This window comes from Periophthalmus magnuspinnatus, chromosome 1 (assembly GCF_009829125.3).
Source record: "Periophthalmus magnuspinnatus isolate fPerMag1 chromosome 1, fPerMag1.2.pri, whole genome shotgun sequence".
In the NCBI taxonomy this organism is placed as follows: Eukaryota; Metazoa; Chordata; class Actinopteri; order Gobiiformes; family Gobiidae; genus Periophthalmus; species Periophthalmus magnuspinnatus.
The window spans coordinates 5,653,663-5,672,652 of record NC_047126.1 but is presented as its reverse complement, the minus strand read 5'-3'; the positions used below and the strand labels follow the sequence as shown (position 1 = coordinate 5,672,652).

The 18,990-nt window shown below is 41.1% G+C and overlaps 1 protein-coding gene across 5 annotated transcripts in view; it reads left to right on the top strand.

Annotated features, from left to right (window-relative positions):
• Positions 1-18,990, top strand: part of slit2 (slit homolog 2 (Drosophila)) — a 98,519-nt gene that overhangs the window by 49,968 nt on the left and 29,561 nt on the right. For all 5 annotated transcript variants that reach the window (XM_033967022.2, XM_033967015.2, XM_055221419.1 and 2 more), the window contains exons 5-11: positions 12,056-12,127; positions 12,927-12,998; positions 13,808-13,879; positions 14,036-14,199; positions 14,950-15,088; positions 17,624-17,695; positions 17,805-17,876. In XM_033967022.2, the coding sequence (XP_033822913.1) occupies positions 12,056-12,127; positions 12,927-12,998; positions 13,808-13,879; positions 14,036-14,199; positions 14,950-15,088; positions 17,624-17,695; positions 17,805-17,876 (663 nt within the window). The remainder of the gene's footprint in view (positions 1-12,055; positions 12,128-12,926; positions 12,999-13,807; positions 13,880-14,035; positions 14,200-14,949; positions 15,089-17,623; positions 17,696-17,804; positions 17,877-18,990) is intronic.

The window sequence follows — 18,990 nt, the reverse complement described above, 5'->3', positions numbered from 1 at the left end:
GAGCTGGCAAACAGACGGGTGGAGGGCGAGGGGGCGGCCATTTTGAATAGATTTGGAGTCACAGAAATCGAGGGTTCGTAGTTTTATTTTTTATTTATTTATTTTTTTTTCACATTGCACATTAAATTTTGAAGTTATCACAGGTCAATATCAAGGCTTACATCAAGACCACATAGAAATATTAAACTATTTTGTGGTTTTGTTATTGAGAATCGAGTATTTTCCGTAGTAAAATAATAAAGTTTGAAGTTTATTTTTGTGATAACAGTAGGCACTGCTCCAATAGTAACAATTTAAAACAATATCATTATATATTTTTAATACGGAAAGTCTTCAAAATATCACATGCAAAATGGAGCTGAAACCCGAGATTAGCATTAACGCTGACTTGCTTTTAAATATATGAAAAGCGTTTGCATATGGAACAATGTTTAAGGCTAAGAGGGTGTATAATCCCATCACTTTTTTCATCTCCGGGCGATTCCTTATCTTTGTCTTAGTCCCAAACCTAAGCGTTGCATTACGAACATCTGACCAGGACATCTGACCAAATCAAAATATAAATCACACCCCTTTAGGGATCATCTGCTGTAGCGTAACCTCTGTCCCGGCTCCTCCGTTCCCCGTGGTTACAGAGGGATACTTCCTTAAACAAGCCCGAGGAGACGATTGACAAGAGCTTCATTCTCCACGAGTTCAAGTGAGAGGCCTCAGGGGAGGAAACAGACTGTCACTGCAGTGTACCGCGCAGCCCTCACACACACACACACGCACACACAGACGCACGCACATAACGCACACACATAACGCACACACACTCTCTCAAATGTGGCCTGGAGGGAGAAATCAGATCCAATGCTGCCTTATTCAGCTGTACCAATTTACACCACAGTTTTTCCTGTTGGGGTTATAGTAAACTGCACGCTAGTTACAACAGCGTAAAGACGTGCATTTAATCCGCTGCAATACAAAAAAAAACGCAAAAGTGTGAAGTTTGGAACGCGTATACAACTAAAATGTCAGTAGGCTGGTGCAAAAACAGTAGTACAGCAACTTTATAAGTCAAAAGTCCAGCTAACACCCCATGCATTCTGCTTTCTACTGCTGTCAAGAAGAATCAGTTTAAACCTTTAAGATAATTAGTCAGTTGCTAAGATACCACAGCCCATTTAAGCGGCTAAATGACTTAAAGCGTCGTACAACTGCATAATATGGGTTGAATTTGAAAAGTCTTATATTTAGAAACACTTTTGTCCTATGCAAATATATTGACCGTCTGTACAAACCTTTTTTCGACTATTTTATGACAAAAACTATGCTGTAAAGAACCACGTGATGCATTGAGATGATGCTACAGCGCAGTTCATATAAGTTCCTTCTCGGATACGTCCAGACTTGAGTTGTGCATAAATTAAATCCCATCAGATTTCACCGTCTACGCCGTAAGAAAGTTTTTACAATGCATTTGACGTTAACAAACCCGATTGGTTCCACACGATTAGATTACAGTTGTTTTAACGTCTTTTTGAGCATCTCGGAGATAGCCACTCCCGCTTGTCACTCCGAACTGCTGGGTAAACATGGGCAGGGAAAACCAAAACCGCCCGCAGACATTTTTTTTTAACACAGAAGAAAGTTTTGTGCGTGTGTGTATGTGAGAGAGGGTGGAAAGTGCGCGACGATCTTTGTCAGTGTTGTCACGGTTTGTAAACTGTGAGTAATGACACCAGGGTGAGGAAGCCATCATCCACTGACATACAACATAACCCCGATTCCTCCCAACCGCACAGATCTGAAGCTCCAGCCGTCACTCACAACAAACAACATTGTCAAAAGAAATGAACGACCTCCGTTTTTCAAAAGCTGAATTATTAATGACCACATCTTGTTGTTGATGTCTGTGTCATGGCTGCTTGTTTAGTCTGTGCATCAAGAAAGCCCGAGCAGCAGATGGCCTATTAGAGTTTAATGGGAGGAATTTATCGGCGTCTAATAGAGGCACCTCCTGGATGAGTTTCTTTCATATTTTTGCCGCACTTACATCTTTTTCTCATTGTCTCCGGTCACGAGCGTGAATCTGACGAGAGGTGATTGATGGGTGACGCAATGATTGAGCTATAAGAGAGCGGCTGAGGGCTGATGGGTAAAACATGTGGACGGGGGAAAATTGAAGAAAAAGTCAGATCAAATTGCTTTGTTGGGTTATAAATGACACTGTTTGTTTTCTAAGTGAGGCTGCTGTGTGTGTTTGCTCGGAGCTAATGTCAGTTACATTTACATATTCGCTAATGCTGTCGGTTTTGTTTGTTATTTGGGTGTTTGCGTTGAAAAGATGGAACTTTCTGAGTGGATGCGTAATAAACATATGGCGTGCTTGTGTTTGCCGTCGAGGCTGGAGATACGGTATTTCCAAATATATAAAGCAATCGTTGTTTTGGAGATAAACGAAATTACAATATATCGTCTATACTTAAGACTGTTCAAAATGAAAAAGAAACGTTTATTGCAGGGGTGTCCAGACTTTTCTCATTAAGGGCCACATATAAAAACACAAAGTTGAGGGCCGATTGAGGGCCATAGATTGGTCACAAATACAGCGACTACTTCAAATCTGTGTTATTATTACAAGTTAGACTGAACCACTAGACTTTTATTCATGCTCACATCCTCAATGGTATAGATTAAATATTTGATATGGCCTTGTTAAAGTAGATTTTTAGAAATGTACAGTAAAAAGTACTGTTTAAGGTAATATGGGCTAATTCACCTGGAGGATTGAGGGCCAAGAAAGATTCGTCTGAGGGCCGCATTTAGCCCTTGGACGTGCCTGGTTTAGTGGATTCGATTAGACATGGGTATAATAAATGTAATGTCAGTGTTGGGCCTAGTCACAAAGTAATCAGATAACTTTTTAGTAACACAGTAACTAACGGTACTTACAATTGAAAACTGTGTAGATTAGATTACAGTTACTGGCCATAGTAACTTTTAAAAACATTTTCCCAGCCAGAAATGTGCGTAATCCATAGAAATGTGCCGTAAAACAATAAAAAAGATTAACAAGACCACAGTATGTCATGTTCTGGTGTCAGACGCAGATCAGATCGGAACAAAAACATAAAAAAATATTGGTTTATGGAGGAGTGTGTGAAGAATTCAAGTTGGTTTCAACACACAGGAAACATACAACTTTATCAAGGTCACTTTTAGTAATCAGCGACCTAATTACTTTTGAAATAAAGTAATCCGAGTAGTAATTAGATTTTAATCAGTTTTTGCAAAGTCATCTGAACAAGTGATAACGTTTTGGTCCATACACGTTTTATCTGATACATGAACTTAAATCAACACATTTACAGACACATTTTAGCACATTGTTGTTGAGATAATGCAAAAAAAAACCAAAACATGATATTCATCGTTGTTGTACTCTGTTGCACGTCTGTTGATGATCGAATACCCTACTCTACGTTTAGGTCTCAAGTTTTTTGCCTGAAGTAAAAAAGACATGTCATGAATTGCGTTACTGGGTCATGGAGTTTACAGCAGGTCAAAGAGGTGGGAGTGTTCGAGCTGCCACTGACTAGACACATGCAAATTCCCATCTTTGTGTTCTATTTATTATTGTAGTGTAACGCTAGGCTAACAGGAAGTGGAAATGATGTCACTTGTGGCTCGCGAGTGGTCTGGCATTTTGTCCAGCTCAGTGGTCATTTTAGCTGTGGTGTCTACCCGAGCTGTGTGTTTTGGACGGTCCTCCCAGGCCGACGAGGTTTCTCTTGTAATGCTGAGCGGGAGGAACACACTCAAACGACTACACGCGCTCGCACACATACGCACGGGCCTATATCTGTCATAGACCCTGTATGCAGGTGTAGCTGGGGGTTATTGACTCGTATAGAGACAAAGACAGCAGAGAGCAGTCGGAGAACGGAATACGATTAATACTGTCTGCCTGATGGATTAGACTCATTACACAGAGGAGGGCACAGGGCCGCAGTGTAACGGGGCAGGAAATAAAAAGAGGAGAGAGAGAAGGAGACGGAGAGAGAGGGAGAAGTGGAAGAAGGTACATCCTAAAGTTTGATTACAGCGTGCTAAATATAGGATGCAGATGTAGTGGGTGAGTTTGCCGCATGGGCCCTGTGCCAAAACTCAACCAGGCAACTCTGGGCAATTGAAAATGAATAAAGCATCTCAAATTTTTTGTGAATGACGCAGGAGGAAGTTAAGAAGCTGTGGTTGTGGTTGAAAATGAAAAGAGTGCTTAGCTGGAGCAGGTGTGGTTTGTACAGTAGTAGTTAGTAGTTAGCCCTTTCTCAGTGTGTTTCTTTTCTTCTGTGTATCTACCTGCAGGATAAGCCTTTATTTTAGTCTTTTTGGTTGAAACTGCAATATCAAAAAACATGCAAACGCTACACAAAAACAATACAAGATTCCTATGCAAATCCGAGTGTGTCTTGACGTGAGGGAAAAGCGCTAACCACTTTTCTGCAGTTAGTTCTTTGAGTATAACATCTTTGTCAGCAGGCGTGGCTATATTAGGTGACTCTGCAGTGGCTCGTGTCTCCATCAGTCCTACTACTATTTGCTGAGAACACGACCTAAAGCACATGTGTCAAACGCAAGGTCCCCGAGCTAAATGTGGCCCCCCATGTCATTTTATGTGGTCCACAACAAGATAAATTAAAAGGTTTAACTGTCTTCAAATGTCATTTTATCAGGAGATACAGTTATACAGTGATATTTTTTTTACATCTATGGAAATGTATATGTAATATTTGTAACTTGAATAAGAAATCAATACAGAAACAGTTAATGAACAAGTTAAAAAAAAGTAGTTGCATTTATTTTACATGTGGCCCTTTGAGAGAGACCATTTTGCTGATGTGGCCCTCGGTGAAAATGTGTTTGACGCCCCTGGCCTAAAGCATAGACTGTTTATATAAATGGACATAGCTAACCTGCTAGCCACCGCTTTCCAATACAATATAAAAGGAAATGAGCATGGGCGTGCTTCTGGCTCCATGGATTCTGGCTCCAATTCACTTTCTATTGAAAACTCTCCGTAGCTGCTGCTGTCAGGCTCGTTATTTTGGTTTTTAAATGTTCGCATTAATCTGCTTTTTTTAACTTTTATTTCACTATTTTGTCCATAAATCAAGATATGAGCATTAATAACAGACAAATCATTGACACACACTTAGTCCGTTTCTTTATACAGTCTAACGCCTAAAGCTAAATGTTGCTCGAATGGCTGTTGTTCCCCAGAAGAAGAAAAAGAAAACAGCAAAACAATTATAACACTTAAAGCACTTCTGTCCAGAGGAGATTTACACAGCCCAAAAAGGCAACGTTTTAAGCACTTGAACGGTATAAGATTACACTATGATTAATTGTGCCAAAACAGTCAGGCTAAGTGTTCCTTCTCAAAATAACAACTTTGTACAGCGTGTAACCTGGAGGAGTCCAAACATAACTCAGAGAGGCACAGGTGCACGGCTTTGTCAATGCCGAATGTGTCTGTAAATCTAAGTATCACTTTCACATGTTTTGAGTAAAGCCATGTCCTGCTGTTAAGTGCTCCTCTGCTCTGCTCATATGTAATTACTGCATTACTGTCTGCTCCCATCCATGTATGTGTGTGTGTGTGTGTGTGTGTGTGTGTGCAGCCCATTCATCACTCGTCTATAATTACCCGTGTAAACATTTTGTGATGAAGTCATGGTCCCAGTTCGCTGACCAATCTGTTGCTATAGGCTAGAGACCACTGCAATCAGCCTGGCCCTTAACGTGCAGCTGTGTTTTTCGATGTGTTTTTACGTTGGATCGCTTCGGATAGACGTGATTAGAATATGTTGTCTCCGCGGCGACGGCTTGCTAGTGTTGCGTGTTTGGCGAGCGGCGTACAGAGGTTTTGTTTCTGCGCTCGCAACAAGACAATGAGAGCTGAATAGAGCTATTTATATTAGAGAGGCAGTAGGCAGAAAGTTGTACCACCACCAAACATGTTCTTGACTCTCTCAGTATAATACAATTTGTGGAGAATATAAAGAAACCACATACGAAGAAGTAGCGATGTCGAATTTCAAGCTCGAAGGAACACACTCAATACTCGATACTGATTCTGATGATATTAAAAACAGTAATAAAAATCGTTCTTTCTTTTATATTACGATGTGGCCTTATATACCTGCTCAATGTCTAGTTTCGTCACTAGTTTTTGTATCAGTTCGTATCTGATTTTCGATATTTTTGGCAACTCCGCTAAGAAGTAACTTTGCAAACACGAGAAATTTTCCCCCTGATTTATAGTTTCACTTTTGGACAAGCCGCTAAAGTTGGAAATCGTTGGGTAAACTGGGCACACGGGTGGGTGTTTACGAGCCACCTCTCTGAATGATTGCTACACTGTCACACACCCCTGGGACCTCCTCTCCATCATGTCCACAGAGGTGTCCACCCAGGGTCCGTATCCATGGCAACAGCCTCACCTGGCATTTAAAGTATGTGTGCGAGGCGTGACCATGAATAGATGAAAGAGACAATGAGACATTGCAGAGGTGTCATTCACAAGCACAGTCAGTATTAGCGTAGAGGAGGCTGCTGTGTGGGACGCTCTCCGAGTCTGTTTAGTCTTTACAATAAAATACTCACAGAGCAGCAGACAGCTTTTCTATGTTCCGTTTAAGATGTAAAACACATATTCCCACGTGGAGGACTGCTTAGGGGCTCTGTAATCCATTGTCTTGAAAAGCCATTCTGCTCCCCGCTCATTCCTCCACTTTTACTCCTTTTCTTTGGGTTTTTTCTCCTAATTATCTCACAACTGTGATCTTTTGGGCCCACTTGATCCCTTGGCTCCCTAAATTATATGAAGGACCTGTTTTTATCATGGAACTACCTCGTCTTTGTCTCCATTCACGTAAATTAATTTAATATTTGTGCCTGTTGTTTCAGTCTCCGCAGCTTATTCTTAATAGGATTAAGGATTTGAACAAGATGATTAGTTTAGTGCTCTGCCAACACTGACCCGTAGCCCTTTTTCTCGGGCTAAACAGTGAGGGGAGCCCCACTTGGAGGATTTAGAGGAATGTTGTTGCAGAGGTTGTGCCACAATGGTCTCTGTGCTTTGGGCTGGACAGTAGGTGAGAGCGTGTGTGTCCAGTGTGAGAACAGGAGGGAGGGGCAGGGGGCATGTGGAGAATGGAGAGCTGCTCTTTCAGGGCCAGGTCTTAGACACGCAGGGCGTCAAAAGCTCCTCTCACTGTGAAAAGGCTCCATAGAAAAGCAGCTCTAAGCTCTTCACACTGCAGACCTGACTTTGTCATGCACACATCCCGGGCCACCAGAGGTGAGGCGCCCGCACAATGGGGCACTCAGAGCCAAAACTATGCCCTCATCAGCGAGAGGAAAAGGAACAAAATGTAGAGGGAGTGTTCTTTTCACTTCATCTATATGCACCATTATATTCAAAACACTATATTAGGACCTGACACACACTATGGCGAGGTCCAGAGAGCGGATCACAGCCTCATGAGCCATTTGTGGGTCAGCTGCAGTTTGTTCAGTCACTGTTCAGAATGTTACGATGACACAATCACATTGATGAGAATGTTTTCTCTAGAGTGGCTCTCCACTTTAATACAGTAACTTCTGCCAGTAGGTTTCAGAAAGTAATCCTGGACTAGGCTTTGAGTTGAAGCTGTTTCACTTCTCGCTGCCAGTGTTTTTAAACTGTGGTTTTGGAGTTTAACTGAATGACTGTTGATGTGGTTGATCTGGTATTAAACGATTGACTGGACACTTTTTCCCGTAGCACCAGCAGGACTCACCCGGCCAGGAGCACGTGTGAGTAGTTAGTTGTGTGTCTGTTTTCCCACTTTCGCTGGTCACCTCTGACAGCTGTCAGTTTCGTGTTGAACTCTGTCAGACTGAGCTCTGATGGCTCTCAACCTAACAGCGTGATATAGTCCCACAGTTCCTGTATGTGTGGCTTCAGTACCTCCGGCCTCTTCAAACGAAAACACACACAGCAATACACAAATGCACATTGCTCAGTTGGAGTCTGTTTTAATGAATGCCACTTCCTGGTTCAGAGGTCAAGGGTTAAATCTTAGGGAAGTCCACCAACAAAGACCATTTGGGTGAAGAGGAGGACACGGCTGAGTAAAAATAGAGAAAGAAAAAAAGGGAAACGCTTTGTGGAACTTCCAACAAACGATTTAACTAAAGATGAAATCGAATCAGCTGTCTTGGCGGCAAAGCGAGGAACTAAATCCACTCCTAAGTCCCTAAGAAGTCAATTTCCTAGTTGGGCTAAAAGTTGGATTTATTTTCCCTCTCTGGCTGTGTGTCTCAGGTGGTCGCGGTGATGAGAAAGGTTTACAGAGGCCTCCTGAACTTCCTCAAGAGCTCTCGACTAAGCCAACCTGCCAATCACCAGTGTGTGAACCACGCTGCTCTGTGTACATACATGTGTGCTCTTATCATGTCCACCATCACACACAGGGCAAAGTGGCATGTTTTCTTTTCCTCTACGTGAAAGAGATGGTCCATTGATGTTGAACTCTACCCCCAAAAGGAAGGCCTTTTAATCAGGTGCAAATGTATGTTTACTGGGTCTTTAATCGGTGCCGTGGTCCAGTTTAAGCAGCATCAGTAGGAGAGAGCACAACTTTAATGGCATTAACATTCCTCATAAAACTATATATAATTTTTCCAGTTTTCAGCAGACTCTGTGGTTGTGGTTTTTACTTGTTAACTTGTGTCCATGAAGAAATTATTGCTTTGCCTTGAATGTTCCACATTATGGCATAAAATCTATCTATCTTCATGGAGACATTAAACTGGCACCATCAGGTCAAGTTACAGGTCATATCTGTGGAGAGGCTATTTCGCTCACAGTACAAAAAGAAAAGTCTCTAAATGATAAATTAAAGGGCCCATATTACTCTGTTTTCTGATCTGTTATAATGTTGTTTCCTCATCACAAACAGACCTGGAGTTGTGTTTTGTTTCATTCACACATGTTTAAAGCACAAAACCTGCACATTTAGGCTGTTTTCTTCTCTCAAACACTCTGTTCCACCTTGTGATGTCATCATGTGATAATACAGGAAGTGCTCCACTGTGTTTTTAAAGCCCACACACCTTCACTAGAATCATTTGGATCATTTCAGCCCTGGAATTACCAATCTCCACTGAACGCAGCTGTTAACTTGAAAACTACCACTTCATGACATCACAAGGTGGAACAGAGCATTTTGAACTTTGGAGATGAACTTTGGAGAGAGACAGACTAATAATAAAGGGTGTGAATGAAACAAAACACAACTCCAGGCATGTTTTTGATGAAGTAGCAATGTTTAACATGGCTTAAAACTCACAAGAGTCATTTTTGCTTAATATGGGACCTTTAAAAATAGGTGGGACATTTCAGGCAGAGCAATAACATCTTCATATCACAAGCGGAAATTACACAGTGTATCTTTGAGGTCAAGTCTACTCTTCACCTAATAAAAATGTTAAAAAAATTCCATCATCAGTTCCTGACTTTATATCTGTTTTATTGTAAGTAAAGTGCATGTTAGTTATACACGTACATTTGAAGCGACTTGCGTTAACTCGACCTACTGCATGTCACACGGGACGGTCCCTACTGAATAAACCGTCTGTCCGCAAACTTGGCACGGAACGAGTTAGCCGTGTAACTAGCCGTCGCGAGGTTAGCAAAGCACATAGCACTGTCAACCTGTCAACTCCTCTCTTATGAACCATTGGCAGATCCTACACGACACAAGCAGATGTTAGGTGGAAGCGAGTGTGTAGGGAGCACTTTCATCATATTTATTTGGATTTGGAGTTCCAGCGGTTAAAGGAGCATGGCTGTTTTCCAGACCCCCTCCGTCCTTATGAAAACAGTATCAGGATACAGTCTGTTTGATTCGGAGCAGGCGCTGGGAGGTGTGTGGGTGAGCGTGGTTGTGTATATGAGCGTAAAACAGTGAAAGGTAAAGTCCATTTCATCTGACTCATGTTTGTACAGGCTTTAGACGGATCATAAGCATTGATCCCAGAATTGTAGAGATTTTGTGGGTTAGGTGAAGAGTGAGTGGACAGACGGGGAACATTTACAGGCCGGATTACAATGTTTATTTTGTGTGCGTGAACCTGCTTTTAGGGGCTGTTGACAAATTGGTTTTTCTGATGGTTACTTTGCGTAAAATGGTAAATAGTCACGTTTTTATATCGCGCGTTTCCACCTTTAAGGCAGTCGAATCGCTCGCTCATACGCAGTCGCAGTCGAACACTGGTGTGCGCAGAGACTGGGGGCGAGGTGGGTTAAGTGCGTTGCCCAAGGACACAGCGGCAGCATCCGCCTTTGAGAACTGGAATGGATCTAACCGCTGAACCAATAATGTTTACGTCGAGAGCAGGATTCAAGCCGCCAACTTTCAGATCAGGAACAAAACTACATTCTTGAAGCTCTATTCTAAAAAGCCATATTTTCTGATGAATTCTCGTTCTTATTCTGGTGTCCCTCCCACGTCATCATCAATCAAAACCAAATAGATTTTCCCTCGAGTGTAGCAAAGCATGTCCACTTCCCATAATAATGTTGTTTAATTAGCTGCATCACGCTCGTAAATGTTAATCTGGAAAGTTAATCCCGTTAGGCTGTATTAATTATTGTGAAAAGGGATTTGTGGAAGCCAACAGTAAAACAGCATGAAATTATGTCTTCAGAGGAATTTCAGGAATGTATTAGCTTCTAGCCGATTAGCATGCTCTGGGTCATGGAGCTAAAGTCGGGGTCAAGAGCTGGAAGGTCAAGAGTGAAAGGTCGAAGCTGTCCGTCTGGATCCGTGGGTCGGTCAGACAGGTGGACGCACAGAGACGCTTCCAGACGTAGACCAGGGTTACGCTTCATTATCTTTCACGCTAAAAACAATACGGCTGCGGTAATAAATCGGAGAAACTGCGAGTAGTTACCCAGCTATTAAAATAACCGTAAACTTATTTTTATAATCGTTATCTGGACTCCACAGACCGTGACATTATCAAATCAAAATGTCAATAATGAATGTTGATAAGCTCACTAAAATGATCAGGTTATTTGTTACTAACTTAATATTCAACACATGTACTGCAAGTGGTGGAAGAAATACTCCATTTTGTTACTTCAGTAAAAGTACAAATACTGGAGCAAAAAAAAAAATCAAGTAAAAGTAAATGTATCACATGAAAAAATAAGCAAAAGTATTAAAGTACCTGTTTGAAAATATACTTAAAGAGTAAAAAGTAAAAGTATTTTGCACAGATTTTCAGATGTAATAAAACTTCAAATGTGTCGATTTTGATGAAGATTTGTGCTGAATTTTTGTTCAACAGAAACAATTGAACTGCAGCTGTTTTTATTTGTATATTTTTGTTTGAAGGTGTTAAAATTAAACTCCTCAGACTTTTCATCCGGTCTCAAACTGTAATAAAAAATGCATTTACTCTTCAGTCCTGTACAAAAATGTAGTGAAGTAGAAAGTAAAACATCTCCACTTTAAAACTGACTTAAGTAAAGCACAGATACCTACATTTTTTTTACTTAAGTGCAGTACTTTGCTATTTTTACTTCAGTACACTCCACCTCTGTGCATTGCTTTCTGAAATCTTAATCAAACTGGAATGAACGAATAACACCACTTCTATTTTGATTGCATTGATTACTTTGTGTTACTGTGTTGTGGTATTTCTGTGCAACTCGTGCCTGTTTAATACATGCTGGCTTATGGGAAAAGGATGAACAGGAGAAAAGAGGAGGACACTACTGCCCCCTACAGGCAGTGCGAGTAGCTAAACCTTTGACACCTGCCATGAAATAAAGTTCAAAGCACAAAAACTTGGAGTGAAGCGGGCTATTGATCTAACTGAAGAGGAAACTTGAGTTTTATACTTGGACATGTCAGACCTATTGCTTCATTTGTGCTGTTACATCACGTTATTGAACTAAAATGACCCAGCTCTAACCAGCTTTTACCTTTTTTTTTCCTGTTTCTAGTGATCTGAGCGAGAACCAAATCCAGGGAGTTCCCAGGAAGGCCTTCAGAGGAGCCGTGGAGATCAAGAACCTGTGAGTAGCACTTCGCACAAATCTTCTTCTACATGCGTGCACTTTTTCCCCACCGTGTTTGCAAATGCGCACTGCCCCCTTGTGTGAGCGGGGCATCAATATTTCATTGTGCTAAATGTCATGTGCCTCCCTGCTTGCCATATTGACTGGCACCTCCGCTCGTTAGCCTAGCGTGTGCGTGTTAGCGTCCATAGATGTCACTCCTCTGGCATTTCTGTTCTCTGTTTGTTTGGCTTCTGTTGCAGCTTGAATGATTGAAGATAATCGTTGGTCATTTTGCAGCTAAAGTAATTGCCCAACGGTAATTCTATAAATATGGATTTCCAAACTGCTGCATCCTGTTTTTCCCCTATAGATATTTTTTTGAAATGTCTGCAATTATTGTAAAAGGACAAGGCCAGTGTGTGCGTTTGTGTGCGTATGTGTGTGCGTGTGTGTGTGAGTGTGCACATTAGCATTCGGGTGACAGCGTATGATTTACTGTCCTTATGTCTTAATTAAATTGTTTCACTAAAGCGATTGAGAAGAGAGGAAGAGAGAGAGAGAGGGAGAGCTGGAGAAAGAGGTAAAAAGCAGTGCATACAAATTAGACGTCAGATACTGTAGAAGAGAAGAGGAAGGCAAATGGTTCAAGATATTAAAATGCTCAGAAATATATCTACATCTACAAGAATCTAGAAAGAAAGGATCAGAGCGTGACAAGGGTTTAATGCAGCCTAGTTGTGATTCTGGCTTGATTTGAACTATATCTGCAGATAAATTTCAGTCTCTTTTTTTCCCCTTTCACTTGTGACTGCAGCCAGCTGGACTACAACCACATCAGCTGCATTGAAGATGGAGCTTTTCGAGCGTTGCGTGACCTGGAAGTTCTGTGAGTAACTGTTTTTGTTTAGTTTACCTTATAATAAAAGACACCCACAGACAAGCAAGTTTGATAGTTTACATCAGTGTATCCAGAACCAAAGAAACACCACTTTGTAGATCTTTGTTAAAGAAAATCCTCTGATGTTTATTTATTAAACGCGCATTAATCAACATGTGTTAGTACAGCATCTAAATCTGCAGAAATAGCTCTACAGGCCAGTTTTCATCCATAATCCCATTGGCAGGATGATGACGCGACAGAAAACAGGACATACTGGTACTTATAATGGGAAAATAATAAGATAATATCACCAGAATGTGCAGAAAAACACCTACTGAATGCAATTAGATAAAAGTTGTTTAAATATGGAGCCTATTCATAGCATTTAAATCATAATTATTCATACTCATAACATTTTTAAACTGATAAAAGATGATCCTGACACCAAATTTCAGTCAAATTAGATCAAACTAAAAGCACGCACAACACACAGATTAAAAACAACAGACAAAAATGACAAATTCACATTAATACAGAGACATTTAAGATGTTAGTCCATGTTTCAGAACCATCCTCTGTCGCAGGGTTACTGTTCATTTTCATTTTTCATTAGTTAAGGCTGGCAGATTTCTTAATTGGCTGCTGACTCAAAATGATTTTATTTCAGTGTCTGTTCAAACCAGTTCACTGCCAGTTTCCAGTTCAAAGCCATGTGCTGTTACCAGGGGTTGTATCGAAAATCTAGTTGATCTCGTAGCAATTAAGCAAATTTTTTATGTGTGTTTCGTAAAATTTTGTGCTTTATCTCGCCGCAGCACGCTCAACAATAACAACATCAGCCGCCTGTCCGTGGCCAGCTTCAACCACATGCCCAAACTGCGCACCTTGTAAGTGTCTCCCGTCATCGCAGTAAAAAAAGAGGACATCTCTCATCTGTCTGATCAATATGTCCTTGTGTGTCCCCCCCCACCCACGCTCCCATTGTCCTCGTATCTGCCATCTCCGCCACTTATCTGCTGTCCCGTGTCACCCTGTCCCCGCAGTCGTCTGCACTCCAACAACCTGCAGTGTGACTGTCATGTGGCCTGGCTGTCTGAGTGGCTACGACAGCGCCCCCGTTTGGGCCTTTATACGCAGTGCATGTCTCCGCCGCATCTCAGAGGACACAATGTGGCTGAGGTGCAGAAGAAGGAGTTTGTGTGCTCAGGTAAGACTGTCGTAAGAGTGTGCGTGTGGTGTGTATGTGTTCTGGACAATAAAACATATGTGCTTTATCTCGTTATTGTACTGTCCTCCAAGAATGGGATGAAGGCAAGTATTCATGATTTCATAACTACCTTTTATACTTTAGAAATCCATTTTTAGTATCGGACACAAGTGCATTTTACATATAACAGTCCAATACAACAATTATGATCGACAAAAACGTGATTTATGTTAGTATTTTTACACATATACACTTACAAATTGACAGTAGCACAGTTTAAAGGTCCTGTATTACACAACTGACTCTTGTACACTTTAAACCATGTTATAATGCTGTTACCTCTTCAAAAACATACCCGCAGTTGTGTTTGTCTACATCTCCAAAGCTCTAAATGCTCCGTTCCACCATGCGATGACATGAACTGGTAGTTTTCAAGTTCACACCTACTTTTTACATGTTGTTCAGCAGAGATTTGCATTTCCAGAGCTGAAATTATCCAAATGATTTTCAGTTTGAGAGAGAAACTCAGCCTAAATATGCAGGGTTTACGTGTTAAACTTGTGTGAATGAAACAAAACTCAACTCCCGGTCAGTTTGTGATGAGGAAACAACATTATAACAGATCAGAAAACAGCGTAACATGGGCCCTTTGACATCACACCATTTCATTATTTTGTTTTGTTTCCTTTTTGACATCATTCTGTCTTACGGCCCCTCGCGTTGTGCGTCTAATGTGTAATCTGTGTGTAGGTCACCAGTCGTCGTCAGCGGCCTCCTGCAGCGTGATCCAGTGCCCGGAGTCGTGCACCTGCAGCAACAACATCGTGGACTGTCGGGGAAAGGGCCTGACGGAAATCCCCACTAACTTACCGGAGACCATCACCGAGATGTAAGACGCGCACAGTCTCAGTCTCCGCTGTACTGTTTCTGTATCTGTCGTAACGTCTGGGGGATCAAAGATACAGACTCGAGTTTATTACAAACAATGAAATGTGAATGTTGGTTGACGGAGCAGGTAGTAGAGAGCGGGGTCGAAGGCTGACATTGTAGAACCGGTCGTAGGAAGCTGGGTCGGAGGCTGAGGTGTTCGTACCAGTCGTGGAGAGCTGGGTCGGAGGCGGAGGTGCAGGATGGATCCAGGAAACGGGATCTGTCAAAAAATGAGAAAAAAAACAGCTGAGTACTATGATCATAATCACAAAAACTAGACTGAGCCAAGCGGAACTGTATCACGGAGGATACACCGAGGATCTGGCGGCGTGTGTCGGATCCTGCAGGTGTGTGGTGGGTGGTGCCAGAGTCTCCGCCCAACTCCCGGCACAGAGACAGAAGCAACTGGGAAAGACAGACTCGAATCTTGACAGTATCCATCTTTTGACCTAGGATTAGGGTTGACAAAAGTATCGAAAACCAGATACTAATTGATGCTAAAACTGGTATCAAAACTAGATACTCATTTGAGCAACACAGAACTAAAAAAGTCACATTCACCGGACAGAAATGAACTTTTCCTGAGTAGAATGAGCTTGAGCTGCATCAGAACAAGTATACGCACATAGACTAGTATACGCCCATGGGAATATAAAAGAAATTCCTATGATTTAATGCTGAAAATCACATTCTCTTGTCTAAAAAAAGTGCGTTTTTTATTATAAACTGGTACAGAGCATCAAGTCTTTTCCTGAGTACCGAAATCCAGTTTGAAATTTTTGCCTTATGACGACACTACTTGGGTTAGATTTCTTTTGGTGCAGAGGAGTCAACGCCTGAGCAAAAGCAGAAAGTCCCGCTATGCCGCCGTTCACCGCTTAAGAAAATAAGGAAAGGGAGGGCCACGGAGAGATGATCCTGAAGGACATGACAGATCGTATCTTTTGTCTGTGAGTGACATCTAGATAAAGATAAGGAAAGATGAGGATAAGAGGCATTTGAATGAGACACTGGTGTTTGAATGCAGGGCTTGAACAACAACGAACGAGTGTTTCAGGGAATTCTTTTGATAAGCTGTCAGTCGTGTACAGTGGTGGAAGGAGTACTCGGTTACTGTTACTGAAGTAAAAGTACAAATACTGGAGCAAAAAAAAACCAAACACTCAAATAAAAATAGAAGTATCACATGAAAAAATGAAAAAAAGAATTAAAGTACCTGTTTAAAATGCGCATTAAGGGTAAAAAGTAAAAGTATTTCGAACATATTTTGAGATCTTATAAAGCTTCAAATGTAATGTTTTTTCTAGCTGTTGTAAATTTGTATATTTTTGTTTGCTCAAATTATGAACGTGTTAAAAATGAACCTCTCAGCCTTTTCAGCAGGTCTCAAACTATAATAGAAAATACTTTTACTTTTTAGTTCTGTTCAAAGATGTAGTGGAGCAGAAAGTACAGATACCTACTGTCAGAGGTAGTGAATTTAAAGTAAAAAGTGTCTAGTTTAAAATGTACTTCAGTAAAATGCAGATACCTCTTTTTTTTACTTAAGTACAGTACTTTACTACCGGTACTTTTACTTCGTGACGTTCCACCACTGCTATTACATTTATTAGAAGTGTTTCCCCTCGACACAATAGTCTACAATCATGACCTAATTTTAGCCATAATGGTCCTAAACTTACCCAGACACAATAAAACTGCACTTTAAATACAAAATGTGCAGTCAGATATAATGATATAAGCTACAACTACGCTATAACAGGAAAGAGACCAGGTTGTTTTGTGAATCAACTTCAAATGTCAGGAAATACTTCCCAGTAGTACGCTACAGTGCTCCCAAGGAAATGAAAGAAGTCCACAAATCTAAAACAGTAGTACATTTACCGCCATAGCCTCATCCGAATAGAAAGCCCTGTAAAATTGTGCAATGAAAACTGAGGCCTGGCGTCGAAGAATTGGCTCGGATTACTTTAATTACAATGTACAAAGCGTGTTCAACAATGCCTCTCTGTACGACACCAGCGGAGGCGCCATAAAAATCATATTAAGTACGTTTTGTTGCGAGTATTTGGTTTGCGGATCACGTTCCTGCACTTTTCCTCGTCACTGCTCATTTCAACCGTTTAAACAACACTAGTTTTGGGTCTGTTTTCTCTTGAGTTTTCACACTCTCTGTTCTATCGCCCGCCTCAGTTTGCCCGAGCCAGACTGGCACTGAACGGAACAGTGCGTAGATAGTTATGACCGTGGGATGGAGGGTTTGGGGGGCGGTTGGAGGGTTGGGAAGGGGGGGGGGGGGCACGTCTCGGAGCTAAAAAGCCGGAAAGATCAGAGGAATGTAGCAGACCTTGGCGTGGGTCATCAAAGGGCCTTATCGGGGAAAAGCTAGACCCCCGGGAGCATGCGGCAGTCAGCGATACAGCTCCGTGATATGGGGAATGGTAATGTGGCTGGCCTCTCAATGCCCGCTGTGTGTGTGTGTGTTTGGTTCCAGACGATTGGAGCAGAACGCCATCAAGGTGATCCCAGCCGGGGCCTTTTCTCCCTATAAGAAGCTGCGTCGGATGTGAGTACAGCACAGCAGCACACGCGCATGCTTTGTGTCCCGCCTACAACACTGTCACCCAAATTTCACGCTGAAACTTTTTTTTTTTTTTTTTTTTGGTCTTTTGTAGCGATTTGAGCAACAACCAGATTTCCGAGTTGGCCTCAGATGCTTTCCAGGGACTGCGCTCCCTCAACTCTCTGTGAGTATTGGCTTTGTTTGAGCTGTGCATTTGCATCACTGTCACAAGAGAGAGTCAAGGTCTAATAATACACAAACATACACAGTCCCATGCAGTGGAGGAATGTAACGAAGTAAAGTAAGTAAAGTACTGTGCTTCATTATGCATCTTAAGTATATGCATCTGTACTTTCTACTCCATTAAGTTTTTGAACTGGAATCAAAAGTAAAAAGTAAAAGTATTTGTTATTATTGTTGGAGACCTGCAGAAAAGGCTGAGGGTTTATTTTTAACATATGCGTAGCTTGAGCAACAAAATACACAAATAAAAACAGCAGGAATTCTTTCTGTTAAACAAAATTCAGCACAAATCATTATGAAAATCACTATATTTGAAGCTTTATCTTTACTTTTTACTCTTTCCGTGCATTTTTAAACGGGTACTTTGATATTTAGATAGATTTTTTTCTACTTTTATGTTTACTTAAGTATTTTTTGCTCCGGTATCTGTACTTTTAGTGACATAACAGAGTACTTCTTCCATCTCTGGTCTCACATCCCAACATGGTCAACACTTCTGCATCTTGTTTTAGTGCCATGAATAAACTGCCCATGAAAACAGATACGTTACAAATCATCTAAGTAGAGCCGACTGATATTTTTATTGCTATAGTGATAAAAAACGATTTAACAACTGATGAAAATAAACTAGATGGCTCTGCGTCTGTACAAATATATTATAGTGATTGAAGCTTTTACAGAATTTGCCAAATTAAGTGGATAATAGTCTGATCCCGTTTCATTTGTAAACGTAGGCTCGGTTTGAAGTTTTGAATTAGCTCCATTTTCTGTGAATTAAAGTTTAAATTAACCTTTTTATCTGCTTAGGAAAACCCAGCGGTGGATGAAGTACTCAGTTTTGTACAGATACAGAGGTAAAAGGCTAGTCGAGTAAACGTATCACATGAAAAAATACTTAAAAATGTACTTTAAGCGTAAAAAGTGAAAGTATTTCGCACAAATGTAGAGATATTGATTAAAACAATTATAGCCTATAGGTCAACAGTAACAATATGAATCAATTTAAAAGTAAAAGTATCACACGAAAAAATCAACTAAAGTAAAAGTATTTAAGT